This window comes from Camelus bactrianus, chromosome 16, assembly GCF_048773025.1.
Source record: "Camelus bactrianus isolate YW-2024 breed Bactrian camel chromosome 16, ASM4877302v1, whole genome shotgun sequence".
Lineage (NCBI taxonomy): Eukaryota > Metazoa > Chordata > Mammalia > Artiodactyla > Camelidae > Camelus > Camelus bactrianus.
In genome coordinates this window covers 8,284,299-8,307,267 of record NC_133554.1, presented here as the reverse complement: position 1 = coordinate 8,307,267, position 22,969 = coordinate 8,284,299, and the positions used below count along the sequence as shown (strand labels likewise).

Genomic DNA, 22,969 nt, shown 5'->3' with positions numbered 1-22,969 from the left:
GGTGGGACCCCTGGCAGGGAGGCGCAGCCGCCTCGCGCCCCGCCTCTGCCGGGCCTCTGGCGCTGACGGACGGCCGTGGTCTCCCTCCCCCCCTCCCCGGAGTCTCCGGCCCAGCGGGAGAAGGAAGCGAAAGCCCTTGAGAAAAGGTCTGGACGTCAGGCTCCGGAGCCCGTCTGGGAATCAGAGAGGGAGAGGCGGCCTCGTGATGCTGTTAGTCTGGGAAGCCCGGTCCCTCTTGTTGCTGACTCTCCTGATAGCTTGGCTGACTCCGCAAGGTTCGTCTGGGGCCCGGCTCGTGCCTAGATTCCTGAATCCGGGGAAGGGGATGGGAGGCCCTAGGGCCACGGATTTGAGTTGAATAAATGGGGAGCCTGCGTCCCCAAGGCAGCCGGGGTCGGGAGAAAGCCAGTTGTCTGGGGGTGGGGACAGGGCAGGGAACATCTGAGTCCAGGTGTGATTCTGGACGTATTTGCAAGTGTGATGTTCAGGTTGAGCTCGGGGATGGTACCCTGGGGTCTACGGGAGTGGCTGCAGTGGAGCTGTGGGTTGGAGGCCAAATAACACCTTGTGTGGTCCCCTAAACCTGGGAAACCGCTCTGACTACCTTGATCCTTCTCAGCTGATAGCAACGAGGGCAGCATCGTTGGAAGTTGTCCTTGTAATAGAAGATTTTCTTCCCACTCCCCTCCAAACGGCCGATACATGGGACAACTGCAAAAGCGCCTGAAAGCCTATCAGCGCTGTAATTCCTATGTCAGGTAATCTCACCCAAGCCTGGGAGGGCAGCGCCCCTGGGTGCCTGGAGGACCGTCTGTGGTCAAACTTGAACTCCTTCTGGGAGGACCTCTAGCCCCCTCTTGGGGGTAGGTTTGCCCTGATTTCCCTGTCCTACCTCCCTGGGATTTCCCAGCCCCAGCAGAAAGTGCTGAATCTTGACCGTGACTGCACAGCTTTGGAATGAGGAAAGACCTGTGAAAGGAGTGGGTGGTGTGTGTGGAGAAGGAACTGCTACTGAGACCAGGTTCTTCCTCACAGGTTCCAGCTACCCTTGGGAAGTGTGTGTGGGGGCAGCAGTGACCGGTGGGTCCAGGAACTGATGCACTGCTTTGATCGCAGAGGTAAGAGCTTCCCCGCTCATCCCCAGGCTCTGGCTCCAGGGCTGAGCCTCCTCCACCTTACAATTTTCTTTGCTTCAGCCCTTTTCCCTGTGATACCTCACATTCCTTTTCTGATGGACTTTCACTTTAGTCCCTGTTTACCAGAAATCATTCACCACCACTTTCATGAGTTTTGCCAATTCATCCTATCACCTGTGCTGTAATTTCCCTAATGTTTCGCTTGAAATCAAGGCACTATTTTTATTTGCCAATATTGTATTATGGAAATTCAAAGACATACACAAAAGTTGAAAGATTTGTACAGTGAACATCCATATACCCACCACTGAGATTCTACAACATTTGATTTTTATATTTTACATACATACCTAATAAAGCAAATGTGTTTTATATTTTACAATATCAAGTTTATAGCATTTTAACTATATCTGCTTTATTGCACACCTATCTGCCTAGGCATCACTCTGTTCCTCATCGATCTTTATATTTTTGGTACATTTCCAAGTAAGCTGCAGGTTTGACACTACTTTATCCCCAGACATTTCATCAGGAGAGTTCTTTTTATTGTTCCTTTTTTCTTTTTGAGGTAAATTTTGCAAACAATGAAACAAATAAATCTTAAGTGTACATAGACACTTTTGAAAAACTTCATGGCAATTTGTCCCAAGCAAGGACATCTGTGAAGTCCCAAATTTGATATGTTGATTGTATTTTTCTCCTAAAAATACACGACCATGAAGACACAAAGTGTTCTTCCAGGTCCCAGCTAAAGTTGTCTTCTGTAGCATTGGTGGTACTCATAGTGCCTTTCGGCTGTGAAGACCTACAAGATTTCACTTAGTCTTTCTAACTACCTTGGTATTAAAATGATTCCTACTTTACAGCTGGAGAAAATGAATCCCAGAGAGGTCACAGCTACTTGGTAGCAGAGCTGGGGTTCCAGTCTAGCTCTCCTGACTTCTCAGTTCAGAATGCATGCTCGCCCCAGTGCTTCCATGCTGTGATTTTCTCACCTCCCTCTCCCCAAGTCTGCCCTCTGCCCCTGCCCCCTTACCTGGCCTTTAGCTATTCCCTTGATGTTCTCCTTGACCCAGTACCCTTCCCTCTAGTTATTTCTTCACCTTGTCCCCTCATATCCCTGATCCATCCCTTCTTGTCTTTTCAGAATGTGGACTTGCTTACACCAGCAGTATGGCCCGCCAGAGGCATTTACCTTCCCGCAGCACCCAGGTTCCTGACCCCACGGAAAGGGCACGTTCAGACACCAGCACCCCTACCCAGATGTACCTGCCAGACACCCTGCAGTCTACCCAGCCGTCCACCCTTCCAGCAGACTTGCTGTCCTCAGACCAAAAGCTCATCCTCACTAACCAAACCACCATGTCCTCTGTGGGCCACAGTCTGGGGGTTAAGCCTGAGGCCAGGGAGAACCAGAAGCAGGGAAGCAAGCTGGAAGAAAATGTGGGCCCTGCAGCTGGGACGTCAGCCATGGTGCCGGTGCTGTCCCTCTTGGCCATCGTTTTCGTCCTGACAGGAGTCCTCCTTTATGTGGTGTGCAAGAGGAGGCGGGAGCGCTCGCCACAGCACTTTCCAGGTAAACTGGGCCTCTGAATGCCTCCTCCAGGGACCCAGAGCCTCTCTGGCCAGGATCATGCCCCCCACCACCCGCCACCTGTAGCTCTCAGGCAGACAAATATTGAGGTTGTCTGCACCATGGACTATAAGCCAGGGGGAAGACTCAGACAGGCTACGGAGGAGTCTGATGGCCACCTGACCACCCCCCAACCGCCCCCTGCCCTGTCCCAAGTCTTTCTTCACACCACACGAGCTGTTCCTCCTGGGGAGGGAGAGAAGCCACCATGGGCTCAGGGTCCAGTGCTTGGCCTTCAAAGCCAGGCAGTGCTTGGAACCCAGAGCAGGGTAGTGGAAGATGAAGCTGAGGAGGAAAGTAGGAGACATTCATTCAATTCACAGATCTTTACTGAGCACCTACTGTGTACCTGGTCATATAGTTAACATTTTGTAATGATTCCCCAGTTCAAGGTATGAGCCCTGCCCTCCCTTCACCCAACTTCCCATGGTCTCAAGCTGATCTCTCAATTTCTTGATCTTTTCCAGATTTGCAGCTTCATTATGTACCTGTGGCAGGACACCCCAACGCTTGAGTAAGAGTGTAACCTTCTTGAGAGCCAATTATGATTTATCATCAAATGCATTTAATATACTGGAACAATTACGGGTACATAGTAGTCACTCTCTAAAAATGTAATACGCAAATAACCAGCCACTGCCCTCTTAGAGCTTCCCTCTGTTCATTTTTTTTCTATGCTATAATGTATAGTTGCTTTTTATATAAGATATCTTGGGCAAATTCTGTGTGTAGGTATCTTTAACTACTAAAACTTATTTTTCTAATGATTGACTCTTCTTTCTGCAGACATTGGTCTCATGCCCTTGTCCCTTTACCATGATTCCTGGCTTCAGCTTCTCTGTTGACGGCCATACAATGCCCCTCCCCGCACCCCACCCCACCCCAAGTCTCTCTTCACACCACACCAGCTGTTCCTCCCCCACCTCAGCCCTCTCCCGCTTCTTCCCCTGACCCCACAGTGAGGGCCTGGACTTTCCCACCCCTTCCTCATCAGCAGCTGCCATACAGCCTGGTTTTACTTCCTCAATCCCTTACATCACCCACATATGCCCCAGTGAGAGTTTGAGCTCCTGGTTTTTAGTGTTATTGTTTTTTATTATTAAAACCCTTAGTTCTTCTTTTGTCTTTTCCAGTGGAGAAGAATGTGTCTTCACTGGCCCAAGTCATGAGGAAGTGGGTTGAGTGTCTGAGTCTCCACCTCCCATCTGAGCCCCTCAGCACTTGGTCAAGTGCACGGCAGGAGAACCCTGCTGGAGGAGCCTGGGCGCAGCGGTGGGCAGGCTTGGTCTTTAAGCTTCTCCATTCCCACCTTTTGGCCCCTTGTCCTCTAGCCTCTGACCAGCAGGGCCTGTAGGGGGCAGCCCATGCTCTCCAGGTTCTGTCCCAGGTGCAGGTGGTAGTCTGCCTCCAAGCTCTCATTCCACCTGCTTGGCCTAGTTTTCCAGCATCTGTTCACAGGTTCGGGCCACCTCACTAAGCTTGAGACGAGCATAGTCCACGCGCTTCAGGGCCATCTGACAGTCCTTCCTGGAAGAGTAGCTGGAACCCTCATGGGGCTGCCCTGTGGCAACCTACAGGACATTTAGATTGATCAATGAAGAACCCCTTCCCTTTCCCATTTCCCCAACCAGGCATCAGGTCTCCTGTCTTGTTTCCCTTGAGTCTGAATTTCTTACACCACCTGGTAGCTGAATTACCTACTACGGCACTTAACTTCTGTTAACCTCATCTGTGAAGTTGGGGGTGGGGGCAGTAACTACTACCTAGAGTTGTTGTAAGATTGTATAACACAGGGTGTCTGGCGCATTGTATAAGTTTAGTAAATGGTGATTGCTGCTGTAATGACGTCAGGGCCCTTTCAATCCTGTTCTCAAGAGACAGTCATCTGGGGCGCCAGACCCTTGAGGTCAGCTCATGTTTCTAAGGGCAAGTCCTGTGGCTTTGGTATTGTCTACATGTTCTCTCCCAGGACTTCCCCATCCTGTGGCTCATGTGATGCGACTCAGTGACATACACAGGGACGCCTTTAATTCTTTCCTTTTAGGGGAAGAAACCAGCCCTGGAAGGGAGGGATCATCCAGCCCGCTGGTGAAAGCTCTGCCTAGGACTTCTGAAAGCTAAGGTTAAGGCAGAGTGCTGAGGTGGATGCGTAGCACGTCCCACCACACACACACCTGAGTGAGATAGCGGATCTGAGCCGACAGCTCCGCCTCCACGTGCTGCACCGACGCGGTGAAGGCCGCTGCCTGTCGGTCTAGGAGCCGCTCGTTGGTTTTTTCCTTGGACAGTTCCAAGATCACTGTACCTACCGGGGTGGAGAGAGGGCGGGGCTATCCGGTGACTGCCAGTGTAGCCCCGCCACAGGGCCAGCCCCTCCCAATCCTGCACACACTGCGTGCACTTAGGATCCCTCCCAACCCGGATCCCAGTCTCCGGTCGGCGCATGTGCACGCGGTCGGTCTTGCTCTCGCTCTCGCTCCCGCACCCTCTCCAGTAGTATCCTGAACCTGCATTCTGAAGAATGGCTCCGATTTCCCGCTCGATGTCTTCCAAGGCGCGTAGTCGCTCGTTCGCCAGGCTGTAGGTAGCCATTGTCACCCTGGCAATCCGCGGGATTTTCTCCTTTTGCGAAATGAGACGGGAAGGTGCCCGGAAGCGGCTGACGGTTTGCGCCCGCGCAGAAGGCGCCTATGGGCTAACACTACACTTCCCAGGATGCTCAGCGCGGCCTCGCCTAGCCCTGCTCTCCTGGTAAACTACAACTCCCAGAGTCTCCTGCGCGTGGCCAGGTCTGCGCCAAGCACCGCGTGACCACCTGGGGTAAGAGGCAGTACCGAAATACTCCCTAGGCTGAGGCCGTTCAGAGCTGTCTTCACGACCGTCTTGTAGTCTATATTTAATTCGTTCTACGATAATTTATTGAGCGTCTGCTGGGTGCTAGTTGATGATGGCTGGAGCCCCGGGGTGTTTCAGCCTGGACAGCCATGGACAGCCATGGACCCTCTGTTTGCTTATCCCACTCCGCCACCTATCGGGGCCTGGGGAAAGCTTGATTTGATGAGTGTTAACACTGTTCGCCCTAGCGCTTCCCCTCGACAGGAACCCAGCTGAAACAGACGCTTAGAAGCCAGCTCCTTTCAGAGCTTATTGATTGCCTATTATGTGGATACAAAGGTGAAGGAGGTGCACTCTCACGTGACGATGGAATAGATGTTTTGTTAGAGATACACCCAGGGTGTATCTCTAGGAACACGGAGAAAGCATTGTGGGAGGAAATGCTGCTTGAACTGAATCTTAAGGGTTAACCAGGTGGATGAGAGGTTAGTGTGGAAACGGGAGAGACGCAGACAAGCTCGTGGTGCCGTGACGGGGGCTGGCATATTGAAAGTCCAGCCAGGGGTTCGTTGGCTGGAGAGAGTGTGGAGTGTGGCGGTGGATAGTTGTGCGTGGCCAGACCAGGAAGAGGCTTGCAAGCTAAGGAATTTGGACTTTATTTTGAAGGCATTTGGGAGCCTTTGTAGGATTTTCAAGAAGTGTGTTCTGACCAGCTTTACCTTTTAGGAAGGATCAATCTTGACAGTTTATGAAAGATTGAGAATGAAGCCAGTTTGCACAGCGTTAGCAAACGAGCAGACTTTCAGTTACACTTGAGGGATCTAGAGTTTAATTTCACCCCTTTCCCAAATCCTAATCAAATAACAAGGAGATTTTATAAAGGGGTCAAGGAGAAAGAGAGGAGTTAATAGCAAAACTCTAAATAGAAACTGGAAGACAGAAGGGTACGTGGTAACTGATTTAGCAGTGAAGTGGTAACTAAGCCGGCAGTGAAGAAAGCTTAGAAGCAACTTGATTTACCCTGAAATCAGTGGCATCCCAGTACAACTCGGCTGTAGGTGATATTAGAATTAGGAAGATTATTTGAAGCAGTTAGACACCACCCCCGTCCCCTCGGCAGTCGCCTCATTTACTCCATAGATCTTAGCAGATTCTCACCCCCAACTCATCAGATTACTGAGGTCATCGTTGTTGTTGTTGTTGGAGATGGAAAACAGAATCTTTGGCATGGAGGGCACCTGGGCGTGATTGTACTGAGAACAGAGATTAAGTGAAAGTTGATTTTACTGAGTGGTGGTTTCTAGAACTCTGGCAGGCAGGTCAGAGACTGGAAGACTCTTATCTAGGAAATTTGACTCTTCAGAGAAAAGACCAGGGGTTCTTCAACAAAGCAGCTAGCCAGGTCACCCCATAGTGAAATACACAGTTGTTAAGTCCCAGCTGTGTCCGTAGATCTTCTAGTCAACTTCTTAGTACCTCATCCTTAAATATGAGCAGACAGAAGAGAAAGGATTTCTAGATATTTGAAGAAATTTTCTAAGATGAAAGGCAGAGAGCAAAATAAACAGGGAAAGAAAAAATCCACACACACACCCCTTAGATAATGTAGAGTAAAACTTAAGGGGAAAAAAAAAGAACCTATTGATGCTCTTGGGTAAGAGATGCCAAAATAAAGGACTGAACTCAAGGAAACACACTTGAGAAATAAAACCATGAGGGTAGGAATGAGAACTAGGCAAAAGGGTGGGAAGAGAAATTGAGGCACTCTCCCAGCAAGTAAAGCAAAAGAAAAAAGATGGCGTAGAAGAAGGAAAAGGTAAGAAAATTAGAGAATCAGCCCAGGGGGGTTAAATTCTGTAAGAAGAGAACAGAGAAAACAAAGGGGAAGGAAGGACTTGCACTTCCAGAAGAAAAGAGCTCATTCAGTGTCCCGCATCAAGGCACGTCATGAACTGTCAGAACACTAGGCTCAAAGAAAAAGGTCTTGCAGAAGCTTCCAGAGAGAAAACAGACCACATGCTATGGATCAGCAATCAGAAGGGCGCTGGGCCTCTGAACAGGAACACTCCACAGAGAAGATGGTGGAGCAGGGCCTGCAACATTTTAGGGGAAAGTGATCTCCAATCTGGAATTCTCAACTCCGGCTGTGCTAGGGTGAAGGTTGAAAATGCTGTGACTCAACAAAATAGAACTTTTTTTTTTTTTCCTCAGAAAACAGTTCCATGTGCTCCACAAATCACACAGAGACCAAGGCCAGCAGTGCGGCTCTGCCATCCTTTAGGGTCTGATGCTCAGAAGTACAGTCTGCAGGCCAGCAGCATTGGCATCACCTAGATGCTTATTAGAAATGCAGAACCTCATACCTGCACCCCAGTGTTCATAGCAGCGTTATATACAATAGCCAAGACATGGAAACAATGTAAATGTCCATCGACAGATGACTGGATAAAGAAACTGTGGTGTGTTTATACAATGGAATACTACTCAACCATAAAAAGAATAAGATAATGCCATTTGCAGCAACATGGATGGATCTGGAGATTGTCATTCTAAGTGAAGTAAGCCAGAAAGAGAAAGAAAAATACCATATGCTATCACTCATATGTGGAATCTTAAAAAATAGAAAAATGAAGACACTAACGAACTTACCTACAAAATAGAAACAGACTCACAGTAAACAAACTTATGGTTACGGGGTGAGGGAAAGGAGGCAGAAAGGGGTAAATTGGAAGTTCGAGGTTTGCAAATATTAACTACTATATATAAAATAGGTGAACAACAAGTTTCTTCTGTATAGTGTGAGGAACTATATTCAATATCTTGTAATAACCTATAATGAAAAAGAATATGAAAAGGAATATATGTGTGTGTATGTGTATGACTGAAACATTATGCTGTGCACCAAAATGGATACACTGTAGAGTGACTGTGCTTCAATTAAAAAAAAAAAAAGAAATGCAGAATCTCAGGCCCCACCACAGACCTACTTTACTGTGTTTAAAGATCTCCGGTGATCTGCATGCCCAGTAAACTTTGAGAAACACTGCTTGGGGGCATTGCTGTCTGCAGTGTCAGAACTGGGTTGCTGCCCTCCCTGGGTTGCAGCTGGCAGGAAGGCAGAATGTAGACAGGAGGCACCCCAGTCTCAGAGGTCTGGCCAGGGAGTGGCCCATGTAATTTCTACTCACGTGCTTTTGAAGAGAACTCAGTCACGTGGTCTTCCCCAGCTCTTGGGTTCTGGGAAGTCCAGTCCTGACCCAGGCGGCCTGTTCTTGTTTCAGCACTGTAGCAGAAGGGATTTTAGAGGATATCTGGACTCTCACAACAACCATTAATAACAAAGAAAGAATGAGGGCATCTTGATATGTACAAGGTCTCAAATTTCTCTTCCCAGTACCTTTCTTAGGAGGTTATTAGAGTTGGACCCAAGTTAGAAGGCTCCTGGAGAGATTTCTTCAAGGAGGTGGAAGAGATAACATCTGTTTTCTTCTGAATGAAGCAAGAGGATGTATAGACTTTTGGAGGAGAGTATAGGGCGGAATTAGTGATAAATTTGGAGAATAAGCAAAATTTTAAAATGACAGTTGTTCAGGGAAAACAGTTGTGCAGGAAGAGAAAGATAATCGTAATATACCACGTGACGCAGCCATGGATAACGTTTGCGATAAGTGCTGAGCGCTGACTTAACCTTGATTGATGGAATTCTCTTGGGAGCGTGGGACGTGGGGACAGGATGGAGAATGTCCCACAGTAGGGGTTGGGGGGCGAAAGGGAGCTCAGGCTTCACCTTCCATGGCGGGAAGATGATGCTTTAAACAAAGATCAAGAAGTAGCAGAAATAAGCTTGTTAGAGACATGGAGGTAAATACCCAAAGAAACATCCGGAGGAGGTGAAGCAGTTGCCTTAAGGAGAAGGAAATTGGAGAGGAAAGGGGTTTACTTTTTATTGTAATAGGCCATGTAGTCCTGCCTGACTCCTTAAAAAATGTGCATCTATAACTTTGAAAATAAAAACACAGAAAGTGGGAGAAGAAATGGAGGCATACTTTACTGTGAAAGAGCCCTGAGTGTGGAGGAGTGTTTTCTCTTTTGCTTCTTTCCTTTATCTCTTCTTCCCTCCCTCCCTCTCTTCTTCCCTCCCTCCCTTTCTCTCTTCTTCCTTTAATGGAAGAGACTTGTGTGGGTTTATTTACCATGGAGGAAGAACCAGCAGAGCGAGGCAGAGTTTGAAGACTCGGGGGTGGTTCGATGAATGAAGGTCTCAGAGAGGGTGGGAGGGGAGCGATCTGAGCACAGGTGTAGGGATTAGCTTGGAACCAGAGGAGGCATCCTAGCCTGGGCCGTGTAGGAGAAACGGTGTCGATGTCAGTGCTTGTCGGTAGGAGGTGGGAATTGAAATCATTCATCCCTCGCAGCCTCATCTCTGGAAAATGGGAGAAGCATCCTGAAAGTGAGGAAGGTTTGGAAAATTAGTGAGTAGGATGGGACCAGGAGAAGGAAGCGACCAGGCACTTGGAGAGGGACCAGAGTTTATGGGGTATCGAGGGCCCAGCTGAGATGAGGTTAAAGACCATAGGTTTGTAGTGGCCCAGATCCATCCCCAGCGCCTAGCACTGTGTGGGCACCTAGGATGTGTTTAAAAAAAAAAAAACTTGTTAAATGAACGAGTGAAGATGGTTATGTGACTTTCCTCTGGCAGTCCTCAGCAGCCCTGTGGGGAAGCTGAGAAGGGCGGGGTGGCGGTTGGACAGAGCCAAGGGTGGGGTTTGAGAGCCAGTATTGTGATAGGAGGGCTGGTTGAGGGTGCCGAGGAGATACGGGTTGGATATAATGATCCTGAAGTTTAGTCTGGAAAGAGAATGCAGTGTCAAATTGTGAGAAAACACAAGGGCTAAGAGCTTTGTGACAAAAAACCAAGAAGCTATTAAAAAAAAGTGATTATAATTGACTACGGATTAAAAATTTTAATTTAAAGATTATGAATTATTAGAAATACCAGAAGCAAAATACTTTGAAACCAGAAGTGATGGTGGCACAGCATTGTGCAGGGACTAGATGTCACCAGATTGTACACTTTAAAATGGTTAACTTTGTGTTATGTGAATTTTAAGGGGAAAAAAAAAGCTAGGAACAAATCTAGAAGACAAACTGGGAAAAATATTTTCAAAACATATGACAAAGGGCTAATTCCTTTACTATATAAAGAGTTCTTACAGTCCATTAAGAAAAACATCAAACCCAATAAATTGGCTTCATCCTCACTCATAGTCAAAGAGAAGCAAATTAAAACGTGCGTGATTAAGTCACCTGCGTGATTGGCAGTGATGAAAAAGACACTCACCCTTTATGAGCCGCCGATTCTGCTTTTAAGAATTTGTCCTTATGCACTTTGCATGTGCAAAAAAGACATATCCTCAAGGATAATTATTGTAATACTGTCTGAATTAGCGAGAGTGGACATCCTTTATGTCCATCGATAGAAAATTGGAAAAAATAAAGGACATCTAGGCAACGGAAAGCTGTCTAGCTCTTTAAAAGAATGAGGTAGATCTGTCTGTATTGATAAAGGAGTGTTCTCCCAGCTGCGTTAAGGGGAAAAAGCAAGGTGTAGAAGAGTGTTCATAGGATGCTACCATCTGTATTTAAAATAAGCGGGAAGTGTGTTCCTGTGTGTGTGACTGACTGAAGAATGTCTTTGGAGGAAGAGTCAAGCACCTGGTGATAGTGATCGCCTTTAGGAATGAGAAATGGGAGCCTGGAGATCAGGGACAGGAAGGAGCCTTCTGTTCACTCTGTACTGTTTGGATTTTTTTTGAACCATGTGTGTGTTTTACTTTCTTAAAAACATGAAAAGCTGAAAGAAACAAGGCATTGTTTCTCAAAACGTATGCTAACTCAAAAATATGGATTCGTGGATTTTTCCCGGGACGGGCTGAATGGGAATCGGGGACGTAGAGCCTGGGACTCTGTCTTTATTGTGTGTCCCAGAGGATTCTAATTCATCTGAAAAAGTTGGAGATCCGCAGGCCAAGAGCTCAGAGGTCAAGGAGCAGGCTCATGGGAGTCAGAGGGAGTCCTCCTCCCCTGAGGAGGACCAGGGTCTGCAGGGTGGGCGGCTGCCCTGGGGAAGTAAGCAAGGTCATTGGCGTTTTGGCAGCACTGCAAGCCTGTTGGTAAATAATGATGTAACTAGATGTCTTGAGCCCTGTCGTGGATTAAAGGCCTGTGTGAGCTGCCCCATTTCCCTCACCAGCCCCATCTGGAAGTACTTTGTCCCGGGCTGTCTCTGTCCCAGTCCCTCTGAAATACGCTGTTCCTTCCTGCCGTCACACGTGGTGTTACTGCTGCCGAGACCCTGGAATTCCTCCTCGTCTTCCAGTTCTCTCTCTGCTCAAAGGTCCCTGCCTCCAGGAAATCTCCCTCCAGCCACGGCCTAGGTCAGGACTCGCTAGCTCCTGCAGTTCTCCTTTGGGGCACAGGTTTTGTAATGTTTTCATGTTCGTTTTGATCACTGCCATCCCGCCAGGATGCCTGGCACATAATAGGGATCTAAGCCAAGATAGCTCATGGCATGAATGAATGAGCCTTAAGAGAAAAAGGAGAAAGGTTGGGCTGCAGAAGCGGGAGTGGGTGGTGGAGGTGAGGAACGTCAGGGGAGTATTGCTGACTCCCTCCAGCCCAGCCTGGGACTTCAGCCAAGCCTCTGGGAGTCCCTGATGAACGTCAGAGGAGCAGCAGCAGGATGTAGCTTCTTGGACTTGTCCACAGCAGTGTGACTCCCTTTGGCTGCCCAGAGCCTTGGCTTCTGTGCTAAAAATGTAAGTATGAGGCTCCCCTGAGATGTCTGTCATGTGGCTTCTGCCTGCTGCTGTGGTCCCACTGAGCCCCAGGAAGGGACAGCTCGAGCAACCCTGAGGAGCAGTGGGGACGGACACACTGGGTCACAGCAGGTCACCGTGCAGCCATGCGTGGCAGCCCCGACAGGGGCGGGCCTGCCTGCCCAGCTCCCAAGAGCATCTAGTCTGCAGGGGAGTGAGTTACTATTCCCTCTGTAAATGAACACGTTTACTCTGTGGCTTTACCCAGCTGTACCTTTGAGTTTGGACTGATCAAATCAAGTTTCCGTGTTTACCTTGGAACACAGGTTCAGCTAAGCCATTCAGTAAATGTTTATTGACAGACAGCATGTGGGCCAGGTGCCCTGCAGGTGTAGAGAAGAGACTGGCCCTCACCCACAGCTGCCAGAGTCCTGAAGGAACACACGATGTACTCCCTAAACGCTATGCAGAAAACACACGTGCTCATGCCTATTAAAAGGTTTATTTTCTTCTTTATGCTCAGAAACAAAGAAGTGGCCTTGCCCCCCAAAGGGTCTCATCTTGAAGGAATGGAAGGCAGAGGCAGTGACAGGAAGGGGGTGTTGGTATGAGGTTGACTGTAGGAATGCTTTCTCCCCCTTCCCTCCTAGCCCTCCTCTAAGGCGTCCCCATCCAAAAAATTTCAGTATGAACACAGCTTGCCACCCGCTGGGGGGTCGGGGAAGCACAGCTGTAGTCAAAAAATTAATGCCCACGTTCCACAAGAGATGGGTCCAGTGCGTATCTGGTCGGGGGTGGGGGCAGGAGGCAGGGGAGGGGCCGGTTGAGGAAGCTGCTGGCTGGGCGGGGCAGGAAGAGAGGCTGGGATTCCCCCTGTGGCAGTGGGGATAACGGTCCTGCCCGTACCTCTCCCAGCACCACCACTCCCTTCATCCAGCCCCTTCTTAGCAGAACTGGTCGTCGTAGTCCTCATCCTTCATCCCCTTCAGCCGAAGCCGGGCGAAGTCCTCAAACACGATGTCGTCATCTGTGGCGTAGCTGGGTGGTGGGGAAGAGGGGGTGAGGGGGGCTCCAGACCCTCTTCACTGTCTCCCACGGCCCTCCCAGAGACGGGGCTGTTGAAGCAGCAGCAGGACTGGAGGTATTTGCAAGAAGGGACCAAGGGTGGGAGGCGGGGTATAATAGGCAGCTCAGCTCACAGGGCTAAGTCATCTCTTCAACCATCCCTCCCTCAAAGAGAGAAAAATAAGAGGTAGTGGGGTAGACCTGAATGTTACAAGAATCTTTGTCCAGAGAGTCAAAGCAGGAAGGCAGGGGACAAGCCTCTTACTTGGTATCAAATTCAATGAGGTTGGTGTCCACAGGGGCATCTGTTTCAGGAGCAGCTGAGGGGAGGAGAGCGGGTGAGTGGGTGGGCGCTGAAAGGACCAGCTTTTTTCTCCACTGGCCCTCCTGTAGGCCCTTCCTTTGGGGGCTTGGGCGGGTGGCCAGCTCACCTGACTGGGGCCTGGGGAGGGTGATGTGGTCATGGGGCTTGGGGTGCATAAGGACAAAAGGCAGCTCCACGGAGACATCCCTGGGGAGGGAGAGACAATACGAAGAGACAATGAAAAGCCAGAGGAAACCATCGGGCCCCCCACCCTTGGCGCCCTCTCCCCACAGCCACTCACCCGCCTCGAGACACCACCAGCTTCACCTTGACCCTGTAGGACACCAGGATTCCCAGCACCTCCTTGTTCGCACCTTCTTTCACACTGCAGGTAGGGGGCGGAGTCGGACCAGAGCCCTTTGCCCTGCACCCCAGCCTACCCTGGGGGCTCACATCAGGATTTGGAGCAGGACTCTAAACTTGCTATCATGTAAAGTACCCCAGTGCGTCCTAAAAGCCCTAGTTCTTCTGACCCCACAGCCCTGAACTGTCTTGCTCTCCATTCGTCCATCCTCTGACCTCACTTCCTACCCCTCTCCAGGCTCGCCATGTGTGGTTGTGCATGCAACGCCAGCGGGGGTGGAACCCAGCCCTCCCAGGGGTTCGTGCAGGCCAGCAGGGGCTCGGTGGCCCCTGACGGGGACCAAGACACGGGGGCCGGCCTGCCTCTGTGTCTTCGTGCTGCTAGTGCCCTCTGCCAGGGGCCCTCCCACCCTGCGTAGCCACGTCGCCTGCTTCCTTTGGGTCCTTACTCAGAATTCACCTCTGGCCACCTTCTTTAAAGTTAACACCCCCCCACCCCCACCCCCATCTCCCTTCTCTGCCTTTTCTCATCAACACTGGTCACCACACAAGCTCTGTATTTTGCCATTTCTGATTCTTCTGGCCTCCCTCTCCAAGAATGTATGGGATCCTGGGGGTCTGTTCTGTTTACCGAGAGCGCACCGGTCCCTGGGACTGAGCCTGGCACGTTGCTGGCCCAGAATGAGTGTCTGTCTCCTGCGCTGCAGGCCCCCCACCCTGACCCCCCTCACATGGTGCTGGAAGCCAGGTTGGTGTCCTCGTGCTTGAGCTTCCCATCCAGGGCGAGGCCTCGCTTCTCCCGGTTGTCGCTGAGCAGGGGGGTGATGGTGTACACCTTACAGAACGTGGAGCTGGGTGACACCTGGTCACTGGGAAGTGGGGACAAGAGAACGAGACCCTTGGAGGGGCCAGGCGGGGTGAGGGGGCAGCTCCCCCATCATGAACCCCTTCTCTCTTTGGGCTTGGGGCCCAGGGGGTAGGTTTTGGCTCGACCGACTCAAGAAAATGAGCAGCTCAGACTGGAGGGAATGCCCTTGTAAGTGGAGACAGTTCGGGAAGGATTCTGCCCCGCCTCACATCCCCGCACCCCAGGCCTACCCTTCTCCCTGGAGATGGGGACCCAGGGCTGTTATGGTACTCACTCTTGTTCGATCTGAGCCACAGGACACTTGTACTGGGCCGTGCTGAAGAGGCAGATGTCAGCATACTGTCTCACTGCGGGGCGGGGTGAGGCTGAGCAGCTCTGACACCCACTCCACCCAACTCCAGACCGCCAGGCAGGGCCCCAGGCTCCAGCCCATCACTGCCTCTACCCCTCTGATGACACCTGCCCGCCCCTTAGCAGTAACCCCCCCCCCATCTCGTCCTGAATTCTCTGAGCCCTGTGGGTCTCCTGCCTTGGAGTATGTCCTTGGGCTGAGGGGATGCCTGAAGCCACGTTGGCAGCAACTCCCTCCCCTAAGAGCCCTTTCCAACCCCCACCTCCTACCAGAGACTTTGATCTTCTTGACGGTCTTGGTGGAGTTGTTGGTGACGTGGACGTTGACATTGAGGGGCTCCCCATGGTAATATAGCTTTTGAAGGGAGGGAGGTCCAGTTAATTGGGTCTGTTTCCACTGACCCCATTATGAGCATGCTCCCCCCCATCACTGGGCTTCCCCCCTCTAACCCCGAGCCCACACCCAGCTAAAGTGGCCTCCATTAAGAAAACCGCCACCCTGATGTGTGGCTTCCCCCTCCCGCCATGGTCTGGCCTGCACTGCAGCACCTGCGTCACCTCCCCACCTCCTTGTCCAGGGACGCCTCAAGGTGCAGGGACCGGTCAGACATGAGGAAGTGGCGTGTGGTTTCAGCTGAAGGCTGGGGGCCGGGCTTCTCGGGGGCAAACTGCACCTTTCGGATCACCAGCCGCACAGAGTTCCTGGGGGCGGGGATGAGGGGTGGGAGGGGTTGGTCCTCAGACACCCAGACATCCTGGTAGCTGGGAGGGAATGGTCAAGCCCAGTGGGAGGTTGGTTCCTTCACCTTTTGTGGCTTTTCTCTTCGAGGGATTTGGCACAGAAGGCTCGAATCTCGAAGTCTACCCCGCAGGCCTTGGGAGGGGGAGGAAAGGTCACATCTTACACAAGGCGCCCCCCCACCCCCGCCGCTCCCTTCCTGCCTGCTGCCCTCATCTAGGGCAGGGACTCTTGCCCCATCCTGGGCTGAGGAGCACAGGGCCTGGGGCTTCCTCCTCCCTGAGGCCTAGGGCCTGGCAGCGTCACATGGGCAGTGGCCAGCTGAGACGCCCCCCCTCCACTACCCTGGGGACTTTTCCCTACCCTTAGTCCCACCTTGACTTCACCTCAACAGCCCACCCCACTCTTGGGGGGCGGCCCAGGCTCCTGCTGGACCCCGTTCCTCCTGTACCTTCCCTGTGTCCTCTGGGCCCGGCTGCAGGGTGACGGAGCAGGGCAGGTTCTGGGGTATCTGTGGCAGAGGGAAGGAGAGGCTTCAGTTCTTCCAGAAAGTTCCCCAGATCTTCCTCCCAGTCTCAACTTTAAAGGCTGGAGAAGGACTTTGGGGGACCCTGAAGGGAGGGGGGTCTGGGGTCCCTCCTCACTGTTTCTTCCAGATCTGCCTGTACTGGGCGCCTCACCCCCCAACAGCCCCAGGCCCCTTGCTCTGCAGCAGGTGGGGGTGTCCTTACAGTGAAGAAAAAGGGGTGGGCGTGCTGGCCTAGCTTCCTCAGCAGCCGGTCCTGCAGGCGGGTGGGGGGCCGGGGCGGGTTGGGCACTGGGGGAAAGGCCTGGTAGGTGGCGATGAACAAGTCTTTGCGGAAGGACAAGCCCAGCACGTCCAGGTCTTCGCGGCCATAGCGGAAGGCGCAGGTGAGGGTCACGAACACTGGTGAGGGAGGGCAAGGTGGGGCGGTCAGGAGTGCCCCCTTCCCTGACCCCCAGGTCCTAGGGTCCTAGCAGCAGCTGCACCTCCCTCAGCAGCACAAGACCTGCCTGAATCCCACTCCTGGCTTCTGCCTCAGCCCTCTATCTCTCTGGGGTCCCCCTCAGGGTCAGCTCGTTTCATCTCCCCACCTCCCTCCCTCCCCTTGGGTGCCTGGACTCCGGGCTAGTACCTTTGCGGTCCTTCAAGTAGTCAGGGTCCACGAGCACCACGCCATCTGGGAAGGGGACACGTGAACTCAGTTCCCATTAGGGCCTCTCCTCCACTCCTGTGCCCAGGAACTTCTGCCCATCTTGGGGGACATGATGCCACTTTCTGGGCACACTTACCTACGGGATCCACTTTATCCAGGTGATCTACAAAGTCTCGCTTGCCCAGGTACACAGTGAGCTGAGGATGTAGAAGGGGTCACAGGGAAGACTGGGTGGTAGGAGGGTGGCAGGGCATCAGAGCCCTCCAAAGTGGCTGCCCTGCCCTGGTCTTCCCAGGCTGGGGTATCTGGAAGGAGTTTCTCCTGCTTTCCTCCCAGTAGGGTTTGAGTGTGTGGTGGGGGGGTGTTTCCCAGGCTGCCCAACCTTGAGGCTTTTTAACTGCCCCCCTAATACCTATTCACACTTTTGCTCACCAGTGTGTGTGTGTGTGTGTGTGTGTGTGTGTCTAGGAGGACCTCACCCTGGGCAGCCAGTAGAGAGATTCACCTGTGACTCCAAGGATCTCGGATAAAGAAGCCATATCCTGGGGGCTTGTGAACTCTTCTGGCCCCAGGCACATGGGTTGGCTCCTAAGAGGGCTCTAAGCATGGGCTTCGGGCCCCTCCCCCCTGGTCTTGCTTAGGGACCCAAGCCTGTCCCCACCCAGCCCTGTGGCTGGCTCAGGCTTTTGCGGCATAGGGCTTCAGGAGGGAAGGAAGTCAGCTCTTAGCTGTCACAGGAAGTGGGGAGCCTGGGGTTGGGGATCGACTAGGGGCAGGCTGAGCCTGGTGAGGGCCCAGGGAGGGTTGGGAGGAGGAGCACTGTGGGAGACTCACCTTGCAGTTAGGACTCGACTTCTTGAAGACCCTAACAAAACAGAAAGGGAAACCCCACTGCCTCCCTCAGACTCAGCAGGGACCCTGGTGCCAGGACCTTGTCCCTTCCCAGCCTGAGAAGCAGAGCTCACCCGAGATTCTTGCCTGGAGGCTTCAGGCCTTTACCCAGCCCTATCCCGTCCTGCTCCTGCCCAGAAGGAAAGGTAACCCCAGGTCCTTAATAATTCCCAGCATGGCAGGCCCTCAAAGCCGGTTGCCATGGCAACCCCCTTGCTCCACCCTCAGTCTTCCCCTCCTTCCATGGTAGTGGCCACTGGTTGCCAGAGGAACCACTTAGCCTCTTCCCAGAGGACCTCCCCCAGGGGGACCTGAATGAGGAGGTTGCAGTAGTGTCTGTGTAAGACCTAACCCTCTTGCATCTCTTCTCCACCTCCAACAAGAGCTGGAGTACTTGGAAGAGCAATGGCTCTGGGCTTCGCCTCTAAAATGGTTTCTATTATGGGCACTACCTAAGTGCGACCCCACTCTCCATTAACCTCCAACTGTCCCCATCTCTGATCTCAGCAGCTTAAAAGCTTATTTGTCTTTCAAGGCCCAGCTCAGATATCACCTCTTTTAGAAAGCAGATCCAGCCCAGACTCCCAGTCACTCCTGTTTTTGGGATTCCTGTCACACCTTGTTTATGCTTTCCCTGGGGTGGGATAGCCTGTAAGGGCAGCTGTATGTATCATCTGTCTCACTAGATAGACTGAGTATCAGAGGCCTTACTGATGTAGGCGTCCCCAGCACTACGCCAGCTGTAAGATGAAGATGACGATGCTGGCTAACATTTATTGGATGAACGGTCCATGCCCAGCACTGTTGCAAGCATTTCATGTGTGTTATCTCATTTAGTACTCTTAGCAACCCACTGATGGAGGTCCTAATAATAATATTCCTGTTTTACAGATGAGGAAACTTTCCAGTGGCTTGGCACAAGTCCAGTGGGGATCCCCCTCCTAGCATCCAGCCTGGCCATAGCACAGGTGAGGTCAAGTATTTTGTCTAAGGTCACAGAGAGTGGACATGGTGGAACTGCGTACAGACAGAAGCAGTCTGGCTCCGAGTCCATGCTCTTCATCACTAAACTACTATACTCTCCTGCCTCTGCAATTGGCCTTATGTTTGTTGGAGTGAAGGGGATCCGCTTTCCAGTTGCTGAAACAATCTAAGCCTGGACTCCACCCATTGCTGGGAGGGTAAGGAAGTGTCTGGCAACCCTGATGCCCTGGCCACTTGTGGGCCTGTTCTTTGCTGGACCACCTTATTCCTCCCAATCCACTCTGCTTCAGCAGTGGTGCTGGGAAGCGTCCCCAGGTAGTAGAAATTGAAAGCCCACCAACTGGCCCAACCCTCCTCCAATTCCACCCCTTAGTTTCCGCTATATCAACTTCACATGGCCCTTCCAGAGGGCCAAGCTATCCAAAGACTGTAAGGCAAAGGGTATGGAGGCCCCCAAGTATCGCCATCCAATAAAGGAGAGCAGATACTGGTATGGGGCAGCTGGGATAAGCCCCCCGTCTCTTGTCCCAGCTCAGGGGCTGATTGCTATGGCACCATCCAGCTTTCCCTCCCCTTGGCTTCTGGTTTTCCTCCTTGTCCCAGTGCTTCTTCCAATTAGGCGTCCTGGCAGAAGGTTGGAACAGCCACAATCCATTGGACAACTGGGAGTGTGGCTTTAGGGTAATTGCTTTGAAGCAGCTGCAGAGCACCTGTCCTTTGGATCTTAACCCAGCCAACCTCCTGCTGGTTAGGCAAGAGCAGCAGGTGTATACTGAGGTTGGCCAAGGAGGCGGAGTGTTGGGGTGATCGCAGAAGAGCCCAGCGTGGGGGACAGCAAAAGCAGATGCCCCCCTCACACTTCCTGCTATTCTCTCCAGTTCCTGTGGCCCAGAATTTGATGGGGGTGGGAGGAATTGTGCCAAGTCAGCAGTACCCCTTTGGTACATCCATCCCCCTCCCTGAACCACATAACGGAAATCTAGGGCCTCCTTCAAGTCAGCAACTTCCCCTTTCTCTGTGTTTAACCCCTAATCCAGGACACTAATCCTCCCTCTGATCACCTCTCCAATATCAGCCGACTTGGCACTCAGAAACCTATGTTCTCCTACTCTATGGGTAGGGAGTAGTGGGGCTGATATGATAATGTTTTGCAGAACAAGTGACAGCTCAGAACAGGGCCCCCATTCCTGATCCCATAGCCCCAGTCTTTTTCCTCTTTTGCTCCTGCTCCCCACGGACTCAGGCATTCACCCCCTTCCCCCTTAGGGGTGTTGGGTCACAACAGGAAGTGGATTTTGCTAGAGACCAAAAAAGAGAACTCGGGGTGTCAGTGGAAGGAAGGAGCCTCGATTACAGAGAAAACATCCGGGGAGTGGATGGTGCGCCCAGGGCGGATACTGCCTCCCCTCACTCCCTGGAAGAAGGGTAAGGCCCAGAATCGGGGAAGGTAGCCACGCATTCTGCTACCCCAAGATGAAGCTGTTGCTCCTAGCAACCCAGGGGAAGGCAGAAGTTTCGAAGCGGAGCCACCTGGCCCTTGGGACAGGTTGGGGCAGCCCAACTGCCTGTAGGGTATTGGACAGGAGGCTTTCCAGTGGCTCGGCACAAGTCCAGTGGGGATCCCCCTCCTAGCATCCAGCCTGGCCATAGCCGACCCCTCGGGGCCGGCCACCTGCTCCTCCTTCCTCCGCCCCTGCATCGCAGCCTGCACCAAAGAACCCAGTCGTCCGGCCCCCACATGCCTGGGAGAACCCATAGGCAGGTTTCCTGATTCTCTTCAGCCCTCCCGTTCTGCAGGGGCCGTAGCATGCGTTCCCTTCATTATCCCGGAGGACCCAGGCGTGCGGCCCCGGATGGCTGCCCCCTAGGGACCCAGGTGTCTGGCCCCCGGCTTCTCTCCCCGGTGTCCTTGTCTGGGGACTGTCCCGGCACCCGCCCGGAGCCGCCGCCCACGTCCCGCCGCGTGGCCCCACCTCCCTTACCTGGTCCCGGGTTTCTCCCCCATGGTGCGCGCGCCCGCCACCCGCCTGGTTCACGGCTGGCTCGCAGCCTCCTAGCCCGCTGCTAGGTCCCTGCTCCTCCCCGCGCCACTGCGCACGCGCGCCCCTGTTCTTTCTCCACTCCCCCCTCCCCTCCTGCCCCCACCTCGGATCCTGGGGAACCGAGGCCAGATGCGTCAGCCCGGATCGCGCGCGCCGCGGCGCTGCCCGCCCTCTCCTCACAGTCACGCGCGCTGATTGGCTCAGCCCGCCCCCCTCCCGAGGGATCCCTCCCCAGCGCGCGCCGTCCCTACACCCTGCTCTTCCCGCCCATCTCCCCGCCCCACCGAGCTCACCTAGGAACTGATTGGACGTCCTCAAACCAAGGCTCCCGCCCTCCAGAAGGTTAGGGCCTTCTGATTGGTTCCCTGTGTCCAGGACACTGCAGGGGTCCCCTCCCTTTTGTTTGCTTTCTCGGTGGAGGTGGAGGCGACGGGGGCGGTGGGGGGCAGTGAATGAGCTCAAGCAGTCTAGGAAGGAAGATGAGGGGATGCACACTTGTGTGAGCGGTTCCAGTTGCGAGATGCTCGCTTATTGCGCGCCGCTCACCGGCTCACCCCAGAGGTTGCAGCCTTCTTTGGTTCGCTCTCCGGCTTTATTGTGATGTGTCAGCTCCCCCTGGTGTCTGTCTTTGTTCTTCGCAGGGTTGCTTTTCCTAATTTCTCTTACTACCCTTCTCCATCCATTCATCGCAGCTAACATCCATTCATCCGTCATCCATCCACCCATCCATCCATGCTTATTTTGTGCTAATCACTGTGCTAATACATGGGGACCCAGACATACATTAATATGGTCCCTGGCTTCCTAGGATAGTTGAGGAGACACATAAACAGGTTATTATGATCCCAGGATTGCGGTAATAGAGGTAGGACTCAGAAGACAAAGCAACTCCCAGCGCTTGACTTGGGGAGGGATGGAGGGAGTGAACGCTGTCCAGAGGAGGGGACATTTGAGGACAGTCTTTCTGTCCTCGTGGCATGATGAGATTTCTCCTTTAGGAAGATAATTTTGGGCCAAGTGGAGGGTGGAGGGAGTGGGGCCAGACTTTTGTAGACTAAAACTAGACACGAAGGGATGACGAACCATAGAGTGGAAGGGAGAAGCGGGTGCCAGGCTGAAGAGTCATTTCTAGGGCAAAAGTTGACTGGACTTGGGGAGGATGACGAATGACATTTCTGGACTTGAGGAGATAAAATATTTCCCTTCTTTCATCTCTTTTCCCATACTCCCCCATCTTCCCCAGATAAACTAACTTCACTCTTCTCCCTCCACTTTTCCATGCAATAAAAAGTAATGTGCACAGCAAGACAGTTTCTGAGATTATCTTTAAGGTTCAAACACAGGCCTTACTCACCCGCTGCCACCTCCCCATCCCCAGTTCTATCACCATCTTCTAAGCTCATTCTCCACCCCTTTCAAGCTATAGCTCATATATTTCTTTTAGACTCATGAATCACTCTTATCAAGGGGTCATGACCAGAAGGTAATGAGATCTACATTGCTACATATCTAGAATGATTTTGGAACTGGCGGGTAGTGATCTGCCTGGCATGAAAGCTACTGTATTAAAAAATACTAATATAAAGACAACTGTAGAAAGATATTAAAGAAGACCAGAAAGAACGAAAGAGATACACCATATCCTAGGTAGGAAAAACTATCATTACAATGATGTCATTTCCCTTCATAGTGTGTATAAATTTAACACCATATCAGAATAACAATGGGACTTTTTTTGGGGGGGGGGGGACGACCAGATTCT

The 22,969-nt window shown here is 52.2% G+C and overlaps 4 protein-coding genes across 4 annotated transcripts in view; 2 read left to right on the top strand and 2 right to left on the bottom strand.

Annotated features, from left to right (window-relative positions):
• Positions 1 to 76: 76 nt before the first annotated feature.
• On the top strand, positions 77 to 3,533 carry CXCL16 (C-X-C motif chemokine ligand 16). The gene is made up of 5 exons (XM_010951722.3): positions 77 to 275; positions 620 to 758; positions 1,036 to 1,118; positions 2,284 to 2,712; positions 3,237 to 3,533. Exons 1-5 carry the CDS (start codon positions 206 to 208, stop codon positions 3,281 to 3,283), a joined length of 768 nt encoding a protein of 255 aa, XP_010950024.1. The 5' UTR covers positions 77 to 205; the 3' UTR covers positions 3,284 to 3,533.
• MED11 (mediator complex subunit 11) lies at positions 3,081 to 5,433 on the bottom strand. Its single transcript, XM_010951724.3, has 3 exons — positions 5,277 to 5,433; positions 4,944 to 5,074; positions 3,081 to 4,340 (listed from the first exon to the last, which is right to left on the bottom strand). The coding sequence occupies exons 1-3, from the start codon at positions 5,359 to 5,361 to the stop codon at positions 4,203 to 4,205; spliced, it is 354 nt and encodes a 117-aa protein (XP_010950026.1). The 5' UTR covers positions 5,362 to 5,433; the 3' UTR covers positions 3,081 to 4,202.
• PELP1 (proline, glutamate and leucine rich protein 1) overlaps positions 5,428 to 22,969 on the top strand; it is a 44,426-nt gene continuing 26,884 nt past the window's right edge. Inside the window, exons 1-2 of the mRNA XM_074342343.1 lie at positions 5,428 to 5,589; positions 19,073 to 19,149. The gene's annotated coding sequence lies outside the window, so the exon portion shown is untranslated. The remainder of the gene's footprint in view (positions 5,590 to 19,072; positions 19,150 to 22,969) is intronic.
• ARRB2 (arrestin beta 2) lies at positions 12,909 to 21,272 on the bottom strand. Its single transcript, XM_074342353.1, has 15 exons — positions 21,148 to 21,272; positions 18,125 to 18,155; positions 17,427 to 17,487; positions 17,270 to 17,314; positions 16,844 to 17,040; positions 16,564 to 16,623; positions 16,180 to 16,247; positions 15,940 to 16,075; positions 15,644 to 15,728; positions 15,297 to 15,369; positions 14,886 to 15,023; positions 14,093 to 14,176; positions 13,919 to 13,998; positions 13,753 to 13,807; positions 12,909 to 13,460 (listed from the first exon to the last, which is right to left on the bottom strand). Exons 1-15 carry the CDS (start codon positions 21,168 to 21,170, stop codon positions 13,367 to 13,369), a joined length of 1,230 nt encoding a protein of 409 aa, XP_074198454.1. The 5' UTR covers positions 21,171 to 21,272; the 3' UTR covers positions 12,909 to 13,366.

Coding starts and splice junctions, on each gene's coding strand:
- CXCL16 (XM_010951722.3), top strand. CDS start 206: ATGCTGTTAGTCTGGGAAGCCCGGTCCCTCTTGTTGCTGACTCTCCTG. Junction 759..1,035: donor CGCTGTAATTCCTATGTCAG/GTAATCTCACCC, acceptor TCTTCCTCACAG/GTTCCAGCTACCCTTGGGAA. Junction 2,713..3,236: donor CTCGCCACAGCACTTTCCAG/GTAAACTGGGCC, acceptor GATCTTTTCCAG/ATTTGCAGCTTCATTATGTA.
- MED11 (XM_010951724.3), bottom strand. CDS start 5,361: ATGGCTACCTACAGCCTGGCGAACGAGCGACTACGCGCCTTGGAAGAC. Junction 5,075..5,276: donor AGCCATTCTTCAGAATGCAG/GTTCAGGATACT, acceptor CCACCCCGGTAG/GTACAGTGATCTTGGAACTG. Junction 4,341..4,943: donor AGATCCGCTATCTCACTCAG/GTGTGTGTGTGG, acceptor AATGTCCTGTAG/GTTGCCACAGGGCAGCCCCA.
- ARRB2 (XM_074342353.1), bottom strand. CDS start 21,170: ATGGGGGAGAAACCCGGGACCAG. Junction 18,156..21,147: donor GGGGAGAAACCCGGGACCAG/GTAAGGGAGGTG, acceptor CTGTTTTGTTAG/GGTCTTCAAGAAGTCGAGTC. Junction 17,488..18,124: donor AGTCGAGTCCTAACTGCAAG/GTGAGTCTCCCA, acceptor CTACATCCTCAG/CTCACTGTGTACCTGGGCAA.